The sequence below is a fragment of the Somniosus microcephalus genome, unplaced genomic scaffold (assembly GCF_052327205.1).
Source record: "Somniosus microcephalus isolate GS21.2 unplaced genomic scaffold, FLI_Smic_1.0 unresolved_chr6, whole genome shotgun sequence".
NCBI classification, from domain to species: domain Eukaryota; kingdom Metazoa; phylum Chordata; class Chondrichthyes; order Squaliformes; family Somniosidae; genus Somniosus; species Somniosus microcephalus.
In genome coordinates, this window is record NW_028225184.1 from 22,917,546 (window position 1) to 22,939,746 (window position 22,201).

Consider the following 22,201-nt stretch of genomic DNA (forward strand, 5'->3'; position numbering starts at 1 on the left):
GAGAGAAGTAGATACAACACAAATATGATCAATTATATAAGAGGATCGGTCAATAATTCCCTAAGGACTGGAGAATCTAAAATGCATGCTTGTGAACAAATAGGGATTTTACAACCTTTATCGGATCAGCAAATACAGGTCACTGAGAGTCTGATAATTTACTTACAGTAAATCAGATTTATTGCTATTTTTCACTACCTAAGATACCTCCATTGTAGAGGCTGCTAATTGCAGCAGTCCTTTAGTCAGAGCATCACACGCTCATCCCAAGTTGTAGGGGTCAGTGACAGTCACCGGAATGTCAACGTGTGTAGGAAAGGGGAGCAGAAACACCAAACATTGAGTAAGAAAGAGCAAAGCACAGCTTTCGGGCAGTGACCCGCCAGTGGGCGAGCGGAGCGTTCCCCGAAGGACGTCAGTATGTTATCTTAACTCATCAATGAAACCGCCCTTAACACTCGCCAAGTTATTCACCATCTCTTCACCCAGCTGGCAGCACTCGCACCTTTGAGTCAGAGGGTCGTGGATTCTGGCCGCACGCTTCGAATCCAGGCCAAAGCTTCAGTGACGTTTGGGAGCTAAATTCTGTTAAAAAGGTTCCAATCTAACAGGTTGTGGGGTATGAGTCCCGGAGTAAAGACACACACCGGCCAGCTTTGGGGCCTCGCAGACAGCGGGTGGCTCCTGGGGAAACCGGGGACAGTGAACCCGGGAATTCCCCATAATCCGCGCCCTATGTGTGAGGTCCCGCATCGGAAGGGAACTTACAAAAATTCCCCAGAAACTGTCGGGCCAGTGACACCTGAAATAAATGCAGAGCCAGTTTAATGGGAAATAAAGTGAGAGACTCCCCTCCCCTATAAACTAGGAGCACAACGACATTTAAAACTTGTAACGGGACAGAAAAAACTCTCCTTGTTACATAAAATCCTGGGGGACATTACAGCAGCAGTTAGCAATGTTTGACAATATAACTCACCCCGAGATATTATACAGATTAATATAATGCACAGAGTATAAAGTAAAGGGATTCATGTAATAGAATCATAGAGTCATAGAAAGTTACAGCACAGAAGGAGGCCATTTCAGCCCATCGTGTCCACGCCGGCCAAAAAATAGCTATCCAGCCTAATCCCAATTCCCAGCTCTTGCTCCGTTACCCTGCAGGTTAGAGCATGCAAAGTGCACAACCAAGTAGGTTATAAATGTGGTTAGGGTTCCTGCCTAGTCCAGCTTTTCAGGCAGTGAGTTCCAGACCCCCACAGCTCTCTGGGTGAAGAAATTTCCCCTCACATCCCCTGTAAACCTTCCAAAAATTACTTAAAATCTGGGCCCCTTGGATTTTGACCTGCTAAGGGAAATAGGTCATTTCAATCCACTTTATCTATGCTATCATAATTTTGTACACCACAATAAGGTCTCCAGTCAGCCTCCTCTGTTCCAAGTAATACAGACGCAGCCTATCCAGTCTTTCCTCATAGCTAAGATGCTCCATTCCCGGCAACACCCTTGTAAATCTCCTCTGTACCCTCTAGTGCAATCACATCTTTCCTGTAATGTGGTGACCAGAACTGCACGCATTACTCTAGCTGAGGCCTAACTAGTGTCATATACAGTTGAAGCATAGCCCCCTGCTCTTGTATTCTATGCCACTACTAATAAAGACACGCATTCCATATGTCTCCTGAACCACCTTATCTACTTGGCCGGCTAACTTCAGGGAACTGTGGACATGCAATCCAAGGACCCTTTGTTCCTCTACAATACTCAGTGTCCTACCATTTAATGTGTATTCCCTGTCCTTGTTAGCCCTCCCTAAATGCATTAACTCACACTTCTCCGGATTGAATTCCATGTGACACTGTTCTGCCCACCTGACCAATGTATTTATATCTTCCTGCAGTCTACAGCTTCCATCTTCAGTATCAACCACACAGCCGATTTTAGTATCATCTGCAAACTTCTTAATCATACCCATTATATTCAAGTGAAGATCGTTGATATATACCACAAAAAGCCAGAGAGCCCGTACTGAGCCCTGCGGAACCCCACTGGAAACAGCCTTCCAATCACAAAAACACTCATCAACCATTACCCTCTGCTTTCTGTCTCCGAGCCAGTTTTGAATCCAAATTGACACTTTGTGCTATATCCCATGGGCCTTCAACTTCGTGACCAGTCTGCCATGTGGATCCTTAACAAAAACCTTGCCAAAATCCATATATTCTACATCAAACGCACTACCCTCATCTACCCTCCTTGTTACCTCCTCAAAAATTCAACCTGTATAATTTATTTCCGCGAAAATCGCCCCAATCCCATTAAATCCGTCAGTTAAGGAACAGCAGAAATGAGACTAGTTTCTCCAACTTGACGGGGCCGGTCACCGAGCTCAAGGAGGTTAATCATCAGGAAATGAAACCTGGCTGAGGGACATTTAAGGGCTTCACACAGACAGCACTTTATTTAAAAAATGCATTTACTGACCGTCCCTGATTATATGGGGAGTTGGACAGAGTGTTATTCATTGCCAGTGACAGTAAAATCTGGTTTTAAACTTCCTGAAGTTTACTTTCTGTTTCCTGTAATATCCAAAAGAGAAAAAAACTTATAAATGAACCGGGGCTTGATTCAGTTTATTTCTCTCACTCTCTGTCGGTTTGTGTTTAGACTGAGTTTCAACACAGTGGGAGATTCAGGAGTGAAACTATTGTCTACGGCTCTGAGTAACACGAACTGTAAAATACAGGAACTGTGGTAAGTACCAGGCTGTGTGAGATTTGTTATAACTGGGTGTCTGACACTGTACATTATTATTAGTATCTGTAATAGTGTTATTAATAAACTGTACATTTTTAGTAGTATATGTAATAGTTTTATGAATTTTAACTTGGGATCTGCCCTTGGGATCTCCCCTCTCTCATCTCTTTCTCTCCTGATCCTCAGGTTGGATAATAACAGTCTCATACATTCTTGTGCCGAGGATCTCGCGTCCGCTCTCTCTACAAACCGCTCACTGACGAAGCTGTACTTGGGTTATAATAAACTGGGAGATTCAGGAGTGAAACTTGTGTCTATGGCTCTCAGGAACCCGGACTGTAAAATACAGACACTGCGGTAAATAACAGACTGTGTGAGATTATGTTTATAATAATTGGATGCGTGACAATGTACATTATTATGAATATCCATAATAGTGTTATTAGGAAACAATGGGGAAGTACACTTGCCATGAATCTTATCATTCATGGAGAAATGACTCATGAAATAACACTGTGCGGCCAGATGGTGGCGCCGTCCAAGGAGTATAAGTATCGGGCGTGGGCCCAGCTTGCTCAGGACGTTTTTGTAACCAGGAACTAGTGATGGAACTAGAATCTCACGGTTGTGAAACAGTTGATTAAAGTCTTGATTTATACCCAAACCAAGTGCTCAGTAGTCTTTTTACATCAACACTAATTCGATGTATTACTCTCTTTGACGCCCAGGCTGGATGATGTCGGTCTCACAGCTTCTTGTGCCGCGGACCTCGCCTCCATTATCAATACAACCTGCTCACTGACGGTTCTGTCCTTACGTTCTAATAAACTGGGCGATTCAGGAGTGAAACTACTGTCTGGGGCTCTGATGAACCCGGACTGTAAAATACAGGAACTGGAGTAAGTAGCAGACTATGTGAGATTGTGTTTATGATAACTGGATTTCTGACACTGTACATTATTATTACTATCAATCATTGTGTTATTAATAAACTCTGGAGGTTTACTTTGATTCTTTTTATATCTCTCTCTCTGATCCCAGTCTGGATAATAATGGGTTTACAGATTCTTGTACCGAAGATCTCGTTTCCGCTCTCAGTACAATTCAGTCACTGGCGATTCTGTGCCTGGGATCAAACTCCTTCACAGACCGATCTGTCGCCACTCTCCGCCGCCTCATACTGAACTGCGGGAGCCTGGAGAAGATCTGGTGAGTGTTTGTGTTCATGTTTCAGATGGTAGGTAAAATATAAATGGGATTCCATCACCTTTACGGGTAATATTTCCCTGTATTTATTATTAAAAAATAACACCAGTCACCCTGCTATTTACACTGTTGTGGAAACTGGTTAATCCCTGTTTAATCTTTAATATGTTTCAGGCTGAGAGATAATCATTTCAGTTCCAATGGAAAGAAACAGCTGGAGTTGCTGCAGGGAACAAGACGTGGACTGAGTGTGGATGTGTGAACATTTCAATTGATGACCATCACTGGACTCATTATATGACCATTTCTGCCCGATATTCTGCCCCTCCTCTTTAAGCGGCCGCGCTCCAGGTTTAAATCCTATCAGCCCCTTTAAGGGTTTCCAGCTCGAGCTGAGCGGGCATCATCTCCCATTTTTAAGTCAGAGCCCCAGCCACAGGGACACGAGACTCAGCCGCCCAGCCCCACATTGCTGCTTCTGCAGGACATCCGAGGCTGAATGTTCCCCAATGGGGCACTGGGGAAATGTACAGACAGGAAGGGCCCAGAGTGGGGCTCAGTCTGGGCTGCAGTGGGACGCTGACGGTTGCAATCGGTATTCCTGGGTTTGGGGTAACATTACCCAGGGTCCGCGGTCATTATCAGTCCCCAGTGCCTTGCAGGGAAGTGAACCTGTGCGGGTTCACACCTGATCCGCTATAGCCACTTTATCGCCCCGCTAAGAAAGTGGAAATTAACCCCTGGAGAGTGGGAATCGGAACTTCGAGGAAAAGGACAGGACGGGGGAATCGTTGGAACTGGGATCAGGCTGAATGAAGAGTAACCAATGGATCAGAGGGGCTGATGAGATGGGCAGCGGGAAGAGCAGAACAAATCAAGAGACTAAGTGTAGAAATTAAATACATATGAATTAATAAAATATGTATCAGATTTTGTGTAACTATATATCGATTGAGGAAACGGCAAAACAAAATAAAGGATACCTTTGCTGAAGGAGACCTTGGTTTAAATATCAACGGGCATTGGTTAAAGGTCTTAAAGGCTATTTGTTCAAACTTAAATTATCAATGCAACAATGAACTTGAAAACTGAAAGTGAGAGGTCAAGGTAATACTGACGAAATCCAGATGCAAGATAATGTACCAGGTCTCGCCCACATCCGGTGAAGTATCTGAAAGTTATGAACATTGCCCTAGCATTTCCCGCGGGTTTTCGTCCATTACTGTCAATGGGATGAAAGTCTGGGCAATGTTGCCGCAATTTTCCCGCAGACCGCCCACTGTGAGTGTGCGACTCCGGCATTGGCATGGCATCCAGGAAATCCCAGCCCTAGTGTAGAAGGGGGGCCAGTTAGTAAGGAAGTGAGTGAGAGAGTAATCGAAATTCCTTTCAGAGAGACAGGGACAAAGGGAGAGAGAGGGCTATAGGGAGAGAGGTATCGATTATTTACCAATACCCTTTAGAACGTTCAAGAATCTGCTTCCACCACCCTTTCACGCAGTGCATTTCAGATCAGAACAACTCGCTGTGTAAAGTAATTATTCTCATTTGGGTACATACCCTCTGCTAGTGGAAACACATTTCCCTGTTTTACTCTAACAAAACTCCCCTTTTAACTTTTAACATTTCTGTTAAATATCCCTTTGACCAGCTGTGTTCTAAGGAGAACAATCTTCGTTTCTCCAATCTCTCCACATAACTGAAGTCCATCATCCGCTTTAACTTTACTCTGCAACTTCTCTCAGGCCCATTAAAATGTAACATTTAGTTTATATTGGATCATTATTTCTACCAACATAAATCACTTCACACGTCTTTGCATTAGATTTCATTTGCCATTTGTATGCCCATTTTTCAAGTCTGTCTATATCCTCTTGAACCGATTACTATCCTCCACAATGTTCAAACAATTTCGAGTATCATTTAATTCGCAAACCTTGAAATTATGTTTCAAGACCGAACCCTGTGGAACGGCTGCACACTTCCCTTTCGTCTCAAAAACAGCCATTCACCAGTGCCGTATGCTTGCTGTCCTTTAGCCAATTTCGTATCCATGAAGTCGCTGCTGCTTTAATCCAATGAGCTTCAATTTTGCTATCAAGTTTAAATTTTTATCAAACAATTCATGGAACTCCACATAGAAAACATCAACCCTACCACCCTCATCCACCCTCTCTGATACTTCATCAAGAAACTCAAGAAAGTTATTAGAACACGAATTTCCATCAACAAATCCTTGCTGGGTTTAATTTATTAGTGCCTTTTTTCCAAATGAAAATTAATTTTGGTATGGTTTTTTGTCCATAAATGTTGCCCGAACAGCGGCGTCGAATGAATCTTTTGTAGTCGTCGAGTTTAGCCCTCTCCATTTTTTGAAGAGTCGTGTAGCATTTGCAATCTCCCAGTGATTTGGCACCGCTCCCATATGTAAGGAGAATTGGAAGATTGTGTCCAGTATTTCCGCAATTTTCTCCTCACTTCCCTTAGCAACCAAAGATGCTTCCCATCCGGTCTGGGTGACGTTTCTACATTTTACAGCCCAACTTTTAAGTACCTCCTCTTTCATTTTTATCCTATCCAGTTTATTTACTATCTCCTCCTTTCCAGTTACATTGGCAGTATCCTGTCTTTACTGAGCACAGATGCAAAAGACACACTTAGTACCTCAGCCGTGCCCTCTGTTTCCACAAAACGATCCCTAATTGGGCCAGCTCAGACTTTGACTCTTTGTTTTAGTTAGTTATATGTTTATAAAATACTTTTGTGTTCCCTTTCAGGAACCAATCTGGTCTCTTTGCCTTTTATTTACTTTATCTTGTTCCCTCTGTGCTTCCTGTATTACATTTAGTTTTGCACTGATATATGAAACAGACTTGAATCATTAGCTTCCTTTTTCTGTTTCCTTGTTATATCTGTATCTTTAGTCATCCAATGAGCTGTATTTATGGTTATCCTTCATTTCCCCCTCATGGAAATGTGTCTAGTCTATACCTGTACTATCACCTCTTTAAAGGCCTCTCATTGCTCATCGACTGCTTTATCTGCTATTTTTTATTCCAATCCGTTTGGGCCAAATTCTTTTAGAACCCTCCTCCATTTGTGTATGTTCACATTAGACTTTACCTTCTCCTTTTCCATAATTACACGAATCCTAATGATAATGTTTATCACTTTCCCAAATGATCTCACGCTTCACATGCCGCACTTCATTCTCAAGGACTAGATACAGCTCTGCTTCCTCTCTCAATTGGCAGGAAATATATTGATAAAGAAGTTTCTTTCGTACACATTTCCTTAATCCCTCCATTTCTTAGACCTTTACAGTGTTATTTTCTCAGTCTATATTAGCTCATTTAAATCCCTTTTTGGCACTGGTCTATAGCCCTTGCATCTCTTTGCAATGTGCCTGCAAATTTCTCCTCTAGTCCGTTCCCACTATTTTTTCGGCGATAGTATACTACCAAAAACGTGATAGCTCTTCTATTATTCCTTAATTCTAACCTAAAAGTTTCTGTCTTTGAAGCCTCAAGCACAATATCACTTTCAAGGGCTGTAACAGTATATTTGATCAAGACTGGCACCCCGTCCTTTTTCCTTCCCTATATTTCCTGAATACTGTGATCCAGGAATATTACGTCCCCAATCCTACAATTGTTTGAGCAACGTCTCCATTACTGCCACTATATCATAATCCCGTGTGAATATTTGTGTCTGCAGCTCACCAACATTATTCATCACGATCCATTCCTTTGTGCACATGCGCTAGAAACCCATCTCAGTCTGCGTCACATTTTCCCCTCTGATCCATCATATTTCTGAGCTAATCTCTGCTTGAATACTCTTCATCTTTCCTAGTCCTCCGAAGCTTGCATATCCTCTCTATTGTTTCACACTGGTGCCCCTCCCACTGCCAAAATAGTTCAAATACTCCTCCACCAGCACTAGGTAACCTTCCTGCCAGGGCATTTGTCCAAACCCTCATGTGGTGCAGCCTATCCATCTTGCACAAGTCCCCCTGAACCCAAAACCGCTCTCAACGCCCCAGGAATCTGAAGCCCTCCCTCCTGTACAATTTCTTCAGCTAAGTCGTAATCTGCCTTATTTTACTGCTCCTATACTCACAAGCACGTGGCACTGACAGTAATTTAGAGATTACTGCCTTTGACGTACTGCTCTTTAACATTCTTTCTAGCTCCAGAAGCTCTCTCCCATGGACCTGAACAGCTTTCCTACCTCTGGCATTGGTTCCAACATGGACCGTGACATCTGGCTGTTCCTCTCCCCCCGCAAAATGTTCTGCCTTTGTAACATTATGTCTTCACACTGGCACCAGCGAGGCAACACACCTTGCGATACTCATATTGCCGGATGCTGAAACACCTTTTTAACCCACTGTCTGTCTAATCCCCTATGACAATTGCATTTCTGTACTTTGCTTTAGCTCTCTGTACAGTCATTTATTCCATGTTACAGTGGATGTACCCTGGACTGCACTCACCCTCACTGGGAGTTAAAACAGAAAACAGGGTTAACAGTGACACACTCCTGGAGAATTACTGCAATGCCTGCCACTTCCAATCCTGCCAGACGTTCACCCACCAACTGTCCTCCTGAACTGTCTCTGGCTGTGCGGTGACCACCTCCTGAAGCATGTGATCAGGTAATACTCAGCTTCCCGTATGCCCTACGGCAACTCCAGCCAGAGCTTGGGATCGAGCAGCTGGAGGCACTTCTTGCACACGTGGTTATCCAGGACACAGCAAACATCCTGGAGATCCCACATGGCACAAGTCTTGCATGTTAAAGCTCTCAGCTAACGATTACTTTACATAAAAGTCTGTGCGATATATATAGATTCCTATCCCCTGACCTCTTATTTGTTTTTTTATACAATATGTGCACCACATTTCTATTTAATGCAATTTGGATATCTTTATTGTTGATCTTCTCTACTTAGTTCATTTAGATTTTATCTCCTTAGATCTAATTAATTACACTGATTATGTATTTATATATTTGCTATAGTCCCATGGTTTTAATTAATTTGCACCTCCTTCTCTCGCTGCACCAAATTCACACTCTCACCAAATTTCAATTATAAAATGGTCCCTTGTTTGCAAATCACTGCGTCAAGGAGATTCATCCAGCTCTGTCCTTAACAAGCATTGCCCAAGTTCTGCTTTTGCAGATATCCCTCTAATATATGCCTCTTAGAAAACCACCAGTTACAACTGGTCAGTGAAATACCAGCAACAGTAATTAACATCTAGTCAGGGATCCACTTGCAGCTGATTCACTGTTAACTGTCACTGACATGTCGTTTTTTAGATATGGAAAAATAAGTTAAATTTCAGTTTAGTCGCCTTTTTCCTGGTTCTTCACAATCTGATAAACTTGAATACTCTCTCAAAAAGTACTTAATCCAAACATTAGATTATTTAATAGGCCTCTATCAGGTCACGTGTAAGTTTACCTTGCTCTAATGTCAATAGACCAAGGTCCCTCAGCCTCTGAGGTTCTTTAAAGTAGCGATCATTTTTGAAGCTCTCCTCTGGCCCATTTCGATGGCCATTATATCACTACTATGTGGGGAGACCAATACTGGGCACAGCACTCTCGATGTGGTCTGACCAGCGACCTTTATAATGGTGTTCTTCAATTTGTGCTAAATCGCTCTATTAATACAATACAATAACTTGTTAGCTTTAGTTGTGCTTTCTCTACATTGGTCATGAAAATTGAATGATGCATGCAAAATAAATGAAGATCCCTTTCTCTGACGACCTCTTTCAGCATTGTTCCTTAAAAGTGATACATGCATTCTGTGATGGCCCTGCCCACATGCAGCGCAGTATACTTACCGAAATTAAATGGCATTCGGCACTGTGTGGCTCACTCCCCTAGCACATCTAAATAGATTTGCGTTTGACTGCACTTCTCTACCGTCATAACGCTTGCAAATATGTTGAGTATTCAATATTCCTACTGCTAGACTGGGAGTTACATTGGTGAGCACCTCACCACTAACCGTGGGAAACTGCTGCCATCCTTTGCCCTTTCTCTCCCATATCTCCTCGCTTCCATTGTTGACGTTCCCCTGGCTCTATTAGTTGGCACTTTATAGACCTAACCATAAGTTAACTGCAAGTAAACTGCTGTGTTACACAGCCATTACCCACCCCCCAGCCCTACGCCTGCTCTCTGTTTATCTCATTGAGCTGCTAATCTCTTCCCAAATTTGTGTTCTGAATTTCTGGACTGGAACTACACTGGATTAGACCATCAGACTCATCCAGGGCAGCCTTGATGAAGAGTGCATTAGGAACGGGTTCCTTGAGCAGTATGTTATTGAATCAACCAGGGGGGCAGGCAATTTTAGATCTGGTCCTGTGTAATGAGACAGGATTAATATAAAATATCCTAGTAAAGAATCCCCTTGGAATGAGTGATCATAACATGGTTGAATTCCAAATTCAGTTGGAGGGTGAGAGAGTTGGATGTCAAATCAGCGTACTGAGCTTAAATAATGGAGACTATGAAGGTATGAGAGCAGAGTTGACTAAAGTGGACTGGGAAAACAGATTAATGTGTAAGATGGTACATGAGCAGTGGTGTACATTCAAGTAGATATTTCACAACTTTCAAGCAAAATATATTCCACTGAGGAAATAGGGGTGCAAAAGAAAAGACAGCCATCTGCGGCTAAGTAAAGTAATAAGGAATAGTATCCGACTGAAAACAAGGGCATATAAAGTAGCCAAATCTAGCGGGAAGATGGAAGATTGGGAAGCATTTCAAAGCCAGCAAAGAATAACTAAAAGATTAATTAAGAGAGGGAAGATAGATTATGAAAGTAAATTGGCAAAAAATATAAAACAGATAGCAAGAGTTTCTACAGTTATGTAAAAAGAAAAAGGGTGGCTAAAGTGAATTTGGTCCCTTAGAGGACGAGACCGGGAAATTAGTGGTGGGGAACATGGAGATGGCAAAAACGCTGAAATTTTTTTAAAATCAGTCTTTACAGTAGAGGACACGAAAAATATCCCAACACTGGACAAACAGGGGGCTATAGGCGGGGAGAAGATAAACACGATTAAAATCACTAAGGAGGTGGTACTCGGTAAGATAATGGGACTAAAGGCGGATGAATCGCCTGGACGTGATGGCTTACATCCTAGGGTCTTGAGAGAAGTGGCGGTAGGGATTGTGGATGCATTAGTGGTAATTTTCCAAACCACCCTGGATTCAGGCAAGGTGCTAGCAGATTGGAAAACAGCTAATGTAACGCCCTTATTTAAAAAATGGAAGTAGACAAAAGGCTGGAATCTATAGACCAGTTAGCCTAATATCTGTGGTTGGTAAAATGTTGGACTCCATTAATAAGGAAGCAGTAACAGGGCATTTGGATAAGCATAATTTAATCGGACAGAGTCATCATGGTTTTATGAAGGGGAAGTCATGTTTGACAAATTTGCTCGAATTCTTTGAGGACGTAACAAAGAGTGGGGATAAAGGGGAACCAGTGGATGTGGAGTATTTGGACATCCAAAAGGCATTTGACAAGGTGCCACACAAAAGATTACTGCACAAGATAAAAAAGCACGAGATTGTGGGTAATATATTGGCATGGGTGGAAGATTGGCTATCTAACAGAAAACAGAGAGTTGGGATAAAAAATGGTTCATTCTCGGGCTGGCAATCAGTGACTAGTGGTGTTCCACAGGATTCAGTGCTAGGACCCCAACTCTTTACAATCTATATTACCGATTTGGAGGAAGGGACCGAGTGTAACGTATCCAAGTTAGCCGACGATACAAAGATGGGAGGGAAAGCAGTGACTGATGTCAACATAAAAAACCTGCAAAAGGACATAGGCTAAGTGAGTAGGCAGAAATTTGGCAGATGGAATATAATGTTGGAAAGTGTGAGGTTATGCACTTTGGCAGAAAAAAATCAAAGAGCAAGTTATTATGTAAATGGTAAGAAACTACAAAGTGCTATAATACAAAGGGATCTGGGGGTCCTGGTGCATGAAACACAGAAGGTTAGTATGCAGGTACAGCAGGTGATCAGGAAGGCCAATGGAATCTTGGCTTTTATTGCAAGGGTGCTGGAGTATAAAAGCAGGGAAATCTTGCTTCAGTTATACAGGGTACTGGTGAGGCCTCACCTAGAATACTGCATGCAGTTTTGGTTTCCATATTTAAGAAAAGATATACTTGCTCTTGAGGCAGTTCAGAGAAGGTTCAGTCGGTTGATTCCGGAGATGATGTGGTTGATGTATGAGGAAAGGTTGAGTAGGTTGGGCTCTACTCATTGGAATTCAGAAGAATGAGAGGTGATCTTATCGAAACATATAAGATTGTGACGGGCTTGATTGGGTGGATGCGGTGAGGATGTTTCCACTGATAGGTGAGACTAGAACTAAGGGGCATAATCTGAGAATAAGGGGCTGCCCTTTCAAAACTGAGATGAGGAGAAACTTCTTCACTCAGAGGGTAGTAAATCTGTGGAATTTGCTACCTCAGAGAGCTGTGGGTGCTGCGACATTAAATAAATTTAAAACTGAGATAGACAGTTTCCTAGCAGATAAGGGAATTAGGGGTTACTGGGAGCGGGAAGGAAAGTGGACGTGAATCTAGTTTTGGATCAGCCATGATCCTATTGAATGGTGGAGCAGGCCCGAGGGGCCGTATGGCCTACTTCTGCTCCTACTTCTTATGTTCTAATGGTTCTCACCCTTCAGGTTTTGCCGCCCCCTTCCACAAATCTGCCGTCATCATACCTCTCCTCAAAAAACAACCTTTGATCCCTCCGTTCTTGCAAACTCGCACCCCATCTCTAAACTCCCTTTCTTCTGCAGTGGCCTTGAATGTGTTGCTGCCTCCCAAATTCGTGCCCCTTTTTCGTGCAAATCCATGTTCAAATTCCTCCAGTCTGGTTTCCGCCCTGGACACAGTACCATCATAGTCACAAATGACATCCTTTGTGAGTCTGACCAAGCTAAACTATCCCTCCTCGTCTTTCTTGACGTATTTTTATTCGTTTATGATATGTGAACGTCGCTGGCAAGGCCAGCACTTATTGCCCATCCCTAATTGCCCGAGACAAGGTGGTGGTGAGTCACCTTCTTGACCCGCTGCAGTCCGTGTGGTAAAGGTACTTCCACTGTGCTGTTTGGTAGGGAATTCCAGGACTTTGACCCAGCGACGATGAAGAATCGGCGATATATTTCTAAGGCAGGAGCTGTACGACTACGAAGGGAACTTGGAGGTGCTAGTTTTCGCATGCATCTGCTTCCCTTGTCCATCTAGGTGGAAGATGTCGCGGGTTTGGGAGGTGCTGAAGAAGAAGCCTTGGCGGGATGCTGCAGTGCATCTTGTAGATGGTACACACTGCAGCCATGGTATGGCGCTGGTGGAGGGAGATAATTTTTAAGGTGGTAGATGTGGTGCCTATAAAGTGGGCTGGATGGTGCCGAGCCTCTTGAGTGTTGTTGGAGCTGCACTCATCCAGGGAAGTAGAGAGTATTCCATCACACTACTGGCTTGTATCTTGTAGATGGTGGAAAGAACTTAGGGAGTCAGGAGGTCTGACACTCGCCACAGAATACCTAGCCTCTGACTGTATTTATTTGTCTGGTCCAGTTACGTTTCTGGTCAATGATGACTGCCAGATTATTGATGGGGTTGGATTCGACGATGGTAATGCCATTGAATGTCAAGGGGCATTGGTTAGACTCTCTTGTTGGAGTTAGGGAGTTAGTCATTGCCTGGCACTTCTGAGGGGAATTGAAAGGCGCTGAACACTGTGCAGTCATCAGGGAACATCTCCATTTCGGACCATATGTTGGAGGAAACGTCATTGATTATGATTGGGACTGGGACACTCTCTTGAGTAACTCCTGCAGCGATATCCTGGGGCTATGATGATTGACTTTCATTCACCATCGCTTTGTGCTAGGTATGACTCCAGCCAGTGTAAAGAGTTTTCCCCCGATTCCCATTGACTTGATTTACTCGGGATCCTTCATGCCACACTCGGTCAAATGCTGCCTTGAATTCAAGGGTAGTCATTTTAACTTCCCCTCTGGAATACAGCTCCTTTTCTAATGTTTGGGCCAAGGCTTTAATGAGGTCGGGATTCGAATGGTCTTGGCAGCACCCAAACTGGGCATCAATCAGCATGTTATTGTCGAGTAAGTGCCATTTGATAGCACTGTCAATGTAACTTTCCATAATTTTGCTGATGTTTGAGAGTGGACTCATGGGGCGGTAATTAGCCGGGTTTGATTTATCCTGCTGTTTGTGGACAGGACATACCTGGGCATTTTTCCACATTGTCGGATGGATGACAGTGTTGTAGCTGTAATGGAACTGCTTGGCTGGAGGCGCAGCTAGTTCTGGGGCATAAGGCTTCATCACGACAATGTAGTTGGCAGGGCCCTCGGCTGTATCCAGTGTGCTCCGCCGTTTCTTGATATCACGTGGGGTGAATCAAATTGGCTGAAGACTGGCTTCTGTGATGGTGGGGAACTCAGGAGGAGGCCGATATGGATCATACAGTCTGGCACTTCTGGCGAAAGATGGTTGCAAATGCTTCAGCCTTCGTTTTTGCACTCACGTGCTGGGCTCCACCATCATTGTGGTTGGTTTTATTCATGGAGCCTCCTCCCATTATTTGTTTAATGGTCCACCACCATTCACGAATCGATGTGGGAGGAGTGCAGAGCTTTGATCTGAACCGTTGATAGTGGGATCGCTTAGCCCTATCTATAACATGCTGCTTCCTCTTTTTAGTATGCATGTAGTCCAGTGTTGCAACTTCCCCAGATAGTAACTTCATTTTCAGGTAGGCCTGGTGCTGCTCCTATCATGCTCTTCTGCTCTCCTTATTGAACCAAGGTTGGTCCCCTGGCTTCATGTTAATGGTAGAGCAAGGAATTTAGTGGGCCATGATGATACAGATTTTAGTGGAATGCAATTCTGCTGCTGCTGTCATTAATGCCCAGTTTGGAGCTGCTAGAATTGTTCTGAATCTATCCCATTTAGCACCGTGGTAGTGCCACACAACACGATGGAGGATGTCCTCAGTGTGAAGTCGAGACTTCGTCAATGACTGTGCGATGGTAACTGCTACCAATATTCTCATGGACAGATACATCTGTGAGAGGTAGATTGGTAAGGATGATTTAAAGTAGGTTTTTCACTCGTGTTGCTTCTCTCCCCACCTGTCGCATGCAAAGACTGTCAGTTATGTCCTTCAGGTCTCGGTCAGCGCAGTCAGCAGTGGTGCTACCGAGCCACTCTTCGTGATGGACATTGAAGTCCCCCACCCAGTGTACATTCTGTGCCCTTGCTACTCTCAGGGCTTCTTCCAAGTGGTCAACATGGAGGAGTATTGATTCATCAGCTGAGGGAGGGCGGTAGGTGATAATCAGCAGGAGGTTTCCTTGCCCATGCTCGATCTGAAGCATGTCTACAGTGTTCACTATAGTCTTTGACACGGTTCTTCCCCCGTCAACTAGCTGTCTGGAACTGCGCTCGCCTGGTTCCATTCTTATCTGTCTAATTGTAGACAGAGCATCAACTGCAATGTCTTCTCTTCCCACTCCCGCATCGTTACCTCTGGTTTTACCCAATAATCTATCCGTGGCCCTCTCATATTTGTCATCTACATCTTGCCCCTTGGCGACATCATCCGAAAACACAGAGTCAGTTTGAACATGTACAATGCCGACATCCAGCTCTAACTCATTACCAATTCTCTTCACCGCTCCGCAGTCTCTAAAATGTCAGACCGCTGACATCCAGTTCTGGATGAGCAGACATTTTCAGTATTTAAATATTGGGAAAATCGAAACCATTGTATTCGGTCCCTATCACAAATTCTGTTTCCTAGTCACTGACTCCATCCCTCTCCCTAACATCTGTCTGAGGCTGAACCACACTGTTCACAACCTTGGTGTCATATTTGACCCTGAAATGAGCTTACGACCACATCTCCACAGCATAACTAAGGCTGCCAATTTCCACCTCCTTAACATCGCCCATTTCCGCCCTTGCCGCAGCTCATCCACTGCTGAAAACCTCACCCATGCCGTTGTTACCTCTAGACTTGACTATTCCAATGCACTCCTGGCTGGCCTCCCACATTCCACCCTACATAAACTTGAGGTGAGTTATGAGACATGGCATCAGAGGGTATCGCTTATAACCTACTAGCCAGCAATGCACATTGCTTTACGGCTCAAAGATCTGTTGGACGGTTTACCATCTCATTATAACTGCATCGTGGCAATTACTTGGAGAGCGGCCATTCATCTGCACTGTCTGTGGTCGCAGACAAATTGAAAATTGCCTTTACAGAATCCATTCTTGTTCATGAACAGCTCCGAATCTAAATGAGGTGCTCGAATTCAACATGTGCACGGTCAATTGCTCCCTGGATCATGGGGAATCTCGCAAAACTATCGAATCCCTTTGCTCTCTGCCTCTGGTCTGCTTTGGATATAGGGAATGATATATATTCATTCCGCAGAGGTTATAGAGCCGCAGATATCACCCTTAAGCAGAAGTGCACAGAAGATTGTGCAATGTGACTTATATCACCTGTGGAAACCTCGAAGGTAACATTAGCATAAATGTTAAGTGCTACTGTGACCTAGACGATGCAATCCTGGCTGTGCTGCGACGTCTTCCTTCCAGGAGGCCACAGATCTCTGTAAAGACCTGCGTGGTAAAGCGCAGCCTCCTCATGCACTGGTACTGAGTTATGTTAATGTAAGAGTAATGCTCCCTGCATAACCTGTGTGGATAAGTCTCATACTGAGAATATCCAGGAAAAATATTGGTGAATTCTGGATGAAGAATCCCAGAAATTCTCCCGCTGCGTCTGAAAAGTACTCTTCAAATGCAGCGTAGTCACTCACTCTCAATTATCAAGTGAACATTGAAAGCTGGCTAAAGTAAATCCTGGTGCAAAATTTCTCATGGCAATATCTTTGGGAGGTTAATAACAAATTCTGAATTTTTAGAGTCAATATTCAGTAGATGTTACCACAAAACCTTGCCCCAGAAATGGAAATCACAATTGATATCAACATCTCCAACATTGCCAGCAGGTGGAGAACGAGTACATGACTGAAGCGATATATCTGTGGATCAGTGGCAAGAACATGTTCAGGGCAATCAGAAATACGACGATTTCTGGCTGCAAGAAATTAGGTTCATACAGCGACAGCACAAATCAAAGAGAATCTGAAATCGAAGCTTACAAATTAGCAAATTTTGGGCCAACAAAACTTACTGGGAGTGAAGTTGATCTCCGCCATTAGTGCTAAATGGGCATCGGAATTCCATTCCCTATTTACTCTCCAATTCAATTCCATGGACAAAAAAATTGCGAGGATCGTAAAGTTGACTAATTTCATCCCTATTGATTCAATATTAGGCGACCACCCACAGGGATTCGAGAACATGTCTTCAACTGAAAATATATTTCAGGGTGGGGGAGACAATTAATGGACCCGGGCGTGAAAGTTTTAGTCTGCCGCCATTTGCGAGTCTGAACTTTACGCTTGAAACAAATACTTGCATTTGTAAAGCGTCTTTCACGACCACCGTACATCGGAAAGTGCTTTATATCCAATTAATACTATTTAGAGTGTAGTCACTGTTGTACTGTAGGAAACGCAGCAGCCAAATTGCGCACAGCAAGCTCCCAGAAGCATTGTTATAATGACCAGATAATCTGTTTAAGTTATGTTAACTGAGGGATAAATATTGGCCAGGACACCGGGGTTAACTCTTCTGCTCTACTTCGAAATATGCCATGGGATCTTTCATGTCCACTTGAGAGCGTGTGAGAGAGAGAGAGTGAGAGTGTGTGAGAGAGAGAGAGAGAGTGGGAGTGTGTGAGAGAGAGAGAGACTGGGAGTGTGTGAGAGAGAGAGAGAGAGTGGGAGTGTGTGAGAGAGAGAGAGAGAGACTGGGAGTGTGTGTGAGAGAGAGAGAGACTGGGAGTTTGTGAGAGAGATAGAGACTGGGAGTGTGAGAGAGAGAGATTGGGAGTGTGAGAGAGAGAGAGAGTGGAAGTGTGAGAGAGAGAGAGAGACTGGGAGTGGGAGTGTGAGAGAGAGAGAGAGAGAGAGAGAGGGAGACTGGGAGTGAGAGAGAGAGAAAGAGACAGGGAGTTTGAGAGAGAGAGTGTGTGTGTGAAGAGAGAGAGTGTGTGAGAGAGAGAGAGAGTGGGAGTGTGTGAGAGAGAGAGAGAGTGGGAGTGTGAGAGTGGGAGTGTGAGAGAGAGAGAGTGAGAGTGGGAGTGTGAGAGGGAGAGAGTGGGAGTCTGTGAGAGACAGAGTAGGCGTGTGAGAGAGAGAGAGTGAGAGTGTGAGAGAGTGAGAGAGTGGAAGTGTGTGAGAGAGAGACTGGGAGTGTGAGAGAGAGAGAGAGTGGAAGTGTGTGAGAGAGAGAGAGAGAGAGAGTGGGAGTGTGTGAGAGAGAGAGAGAGAGGGAGTGGGAGTGTGTGAGAGAGAGAGAGAGAGAGAGTGGGAGTGTGTGTGTGAGAGAGAGAGAGAGAGAGAGTGGGAGTGTGAGAGAGAGAGAGACTGGGAGTGAGAGAGAGATAGAGAGAGAGAAACTGGGAATGTAAGAGAGAAAGAGACTGGGAGTGTGTGAGAGAGAGAGAGACTGGGAGTGAAAGAGAGAGAGAGAGAGAGATTGGGAGTCAGAGAGAGAGAGAGAGTCTGGGAATGTGAGAGAGAGAGAGAGAGACTGGGAGTGTGAGAGAGAGAGAGAGACTGGGAGTGGGAGTGTGAGAGAGAGAGAGAGAGAGAGAGAGAGAGGGAGACTGGGAGTGAGAGAGAGACTGGGAGTGTGAGAGAGAGAGAGAGTGGAAGTGTGTGAGAGAGAGAGAGAGAGAGAGTGGGAGTGTGTGAGAGAGAGAGAGAGAGAGAGTGGGAGTGTGTGCGTGAGAGAGAGAGAGACTGGGAGTGTGTGAGAGAGAGAGAGAGAGAGTGGGAGTGTGTGAGAGAGAGAGAGAGAGACTGGGAGTGTGTGTGAGAGAGAGAGAGACTGGGAGTTTGTGAGAGAGAGAGAGACTGGGAGTGTGAGCGAGAGAGACTGGGAGTGTGAGAGAGAGAGAGAGTGGAAGTGTGTGAGAGAGAGAGAGAGAGAGTGGGAGTGTGTGAGAGAGAGAGAGAGAGAGTGGGAGTGAGAGAGAGATAGAGAGAGAGAAACTGGGAATGTAAGAGAGAAAGAGACTGGGAGTGTGTGAGAGAGAGAGAGACTGGGAGTGAAAGAGATAGAGAGAGAGATTGGGAGTCAGAGAGAGAGAGAGTCTGGGAATGTGAGAGAGAGAGAGAGACTGGGAGTGTGAGAGAGAGAGAGAGAGAGGGAGACTGGGAGTGAGAGAGAGAGAGAGACTGCGAGTGAGAGATAGATAGAGAGAAACTGGGAATGTAAGGGAGAGAGATACTGGGAGTGTGTGAGAGAGAGAGACTGGGAGTGAGAGAGAGAGAGACTGGGAGTGTGAGAGAGAGAGAGAGAGAGATTGGGAGTCAGAGAGAGAGAGAGAGTGAGAGAGAGAGAGAGACTGGGAGTGAGAGAGAGAGAGACTGGGAGTTTGAGTGAGTTTTAGAGAGTGTGTGCGAGAGAGAGAGAGTTTGTGAGAGAGAGAGAGTGGGAGTGTGAGAGAGAGAGAGAGAGTGGGAGTGTGAGAGTGGGAGTGTGAGAGAGAGAGAGTGAGAGTGGGAGTGTGAGAGGCAGAGAGTGGGAGTCTGTGAGAGACAGAGTAGGCGTGTGAGAGAGAGAGTGAGAGTGTGTGAGAGAGAGAGAGAGAGTGGGAGTGTGTGAGAGAGAGAGAGAGAGACTGGGAGTGTGTGTGAGAGAGAGAGAGTCTGGGAGTTTGTGAGAGAGAGAGAGACTGGGAGTGTGAGAGAGAGAGACTGGGAGTGTGAGAGAGAGAGAGAGTGGAAGTGTGTGAGAGAGAGAGAGAGAGAGAGAGTGGGAGTGTGTGAGAGAGAGAGAGAGAGAGAGTGGGAGTGTGTGTGTGAGAGAGAGAGAGAGAGAGAGTGGGAGTGTGTGAGAGAGAGAGAGACTGGGAGTGAGAGAGAGAGAGACTGGGAGTGTGTGAGAGGGAGCGAGACTGGGAGTGAGAGAGAGAGAGAGAGACTGGGAGTGAGAGAGAGATAGAGAGAGAGAAACTGGGGATGTAAGAGAGAAAGAGACTGGGAGTGTGTGAGAGAGAGAGAGACTGGGAGTGAAAGTGAGAGAGAGAGAGATTGGGAGTCAGAGAGAGAGAGAGTCTGGGAATGTGAGAGAGAGAGAGAGACTGGGAGTGTGAGAGAGAGAGAGAGACTGGGAGTGAGAGAGAGAGAGAGAGACTGGGAGTTTGAGAGAGAGAGTGTGTGTGTGAAGAGAGAGAGTGTGTGAGAGAGAGAGAGAGTTGGAGTGTGTGTGTGAGAGAGAGAGAGAGACTGGGAGTGTGTGAGAGAGAGAGAGACTGGGATTTTGTGAGAGAGAGGGAGAGACTGGGAGTGTGAGAGAGAGAGAGAGACTGGGAGTGTGAGAGAGAGAGAGAGACTGGAAGTGCGAGAGAGAGAGAGAGTGGAAGTGTGTGAGAGAGAGAGAGAGTGGGAGTGTGTGAGAGAGAGAGAGAGAGATTGTGAGTGTGTGTGAGAGAGAGTGAGAGAGACTGGGAGTGTGCGTGAGAGAGAGAGAGACTGGGAGTGTGAGAGAGAGAGAGAGAGTGGAAGTGTGTGAGAGAGAGAGAGAGAGAGTGGGAGTGTGTGAGAGAGAGAGAGAGAGAGAGTGGGAGTGTGTGTGTGTGAGAGGGAGAGAGAGAGGTAGAGAGAGTGGGAGTGAGAGAGAGAGAGAGAGAGAAAGAGTGACTGGGAGTGTGTGAGAGAGAGAGAGACTGGGAGTGTGTGAGAGGGAGCGAGACTGGGAGTGAGAGAGAGAGAGAGAGACTGGGAGTGAGAGAGAGATAGAGAGAGATACTGGGAATGTAAGAGAGAAAGAGACTGGGAGTGTGTGAGAGAGAGAGAGACTGGGAGTGAAAGAGAGAGAGAGAGAGATTGGGAGTCAGAGAGAGAGAGAGTCTCGGAATGTGAGAGAGAGAGAGAGACTGGGAGTGTGAGAGAGAGAGAGAGACTGGGAGTGGAAGTGTGAGAGAGAGAGAGAGACTGGGAGTTTGAGAGAGAGACTGGGAGTGTGAGAGAGAGAGAGAGACTGGGAGTGGGAGTGTGAGAGAGAGAGAGAGAGAGAGGGAGACTGGGAGTGAGAGAGAGAGAGAGAGACTGGGAGTTTGAGAGAGAGAGTGTGTGTGTGAAGAGAGAGAGTGTGTGAGAGAGAGAGAGAGAGTGGGAGTGTGAGAGAGAGAGAGAGAGAGACAGCTTGGACCTGTGGGAGAGCAGCAGCGCGACCGGCGGCACTTGAAACCGGCGGGTTCAGCAGAGGCGGGACCAAATCAACAGCAGAGCAGAGAGGCCCACAGCCCCGAGACCGGAGAAGCAGCGGACCTGCGCGGGAGCAGCCCGAGGCGGGAGAGCTTAAAGGCTTGAGCGGGAGCAGTCAGAGGCACCGACCAATCCAGGTACCAGGAGAGAGCTAGTGCAGTCGGGAGAGCAGGAGGCCAGTAACTGGTGAGTTTAAAAGCTCACCTTTCGCGGGCTTTTTCTCTCACAGCTTGACCCAGCAGCAACCCCTGTGGTTTGCCCACCGAGAAGGATACGCCTTGCTCTACGTAGTCGCCTGAAGGAGGAGCTGCAGAGCATGGAGAATACAGAAATCACGAGTTGCAGACCTAACTGCCCCATCCGGCTCTGTCACTGACCTTCCCATGGCTAATCTTCCCAACGCTGTCAGTGGGTTAGGCATCACTGAACCTCTCCCCATCTCCCTCCAGAATGTCCATTCTCTTGCGAACAAGGCCCCTGACATCCTTGAGATTATCGTGGATGACTGCTTCGAGATAATGGTCCCGATGGAATCTTGGCTGATGGCTGATGACACCATACCCTTACATGAAACCTCCCCACCTGGCTATACCTTCCACCACTGGCCCCGCAAAAACCACTGTGGTGGTGGTGTGATTCTCATCACCAAATAACACATGGGTCTCTCCTCCTGCTCCTCTGTCACATACTCCTCCCTTCAACAGCTCACCTTATTCCACCTCTCTCACCTCTCATTTAAAATAATCGTTCTCTTTCGCCCAACAAAGCACGATAAAA

At 45.4% G+C, this 22,201-nt stretch overlaps 1 protein-coding gene across 1 annotated transcript; it reads left to right on the forward strand.

Annotated features, from left to right (window-relative positions):
- The first annotated feature begins 81 nt into the window (after window positions 1–81).
- On the forward strand, window positions 82–4,228 carry LOC147087123 (NACHT, LRR and PYD domains-containing protein 3-like). Its single transcript, XM_085978054.1, has 6 exons — window positions 82–167; window positions 2,671–2,757; window positions 2,947–3,117; window positions 3,489–3,659; window positions 3,802–3,969; window positions 4,141–4,228. The coding sequence occupies exons 1-6, from the start codon at window positions 82–84 to the stop codon at window positions 4,226–4,228; spliced, it is 771 nt and encodes a 256-aa protein (XP_085834180.1).
- The last annotated feature ends 17,973 nt before the right edge of the window (window positions 4,229–22,201 follow it).

Coding starts and splice junctions, on each gene's coding strand:
- LOC147087123 (XM_085978054.1), top strand. CDS start 82: ATGCATGCTTGTGAACAAATAGGGATTTTACAACCTTTATCGGATCAG. Junction 168..2,670: donor AGTCTGATAATTTACTTACA/GTAAATCAGATT, acceptor GTTTGTGTTTAG/ACTGAGTTTCAACACAGTGG. Junction 2,758..2,946: donor TGTAAAATACAGGAACTGTG/GTAAGTACCAGG, acceptor CCTGATCCTCAG/GTTGGATAATAACAGTCTCA.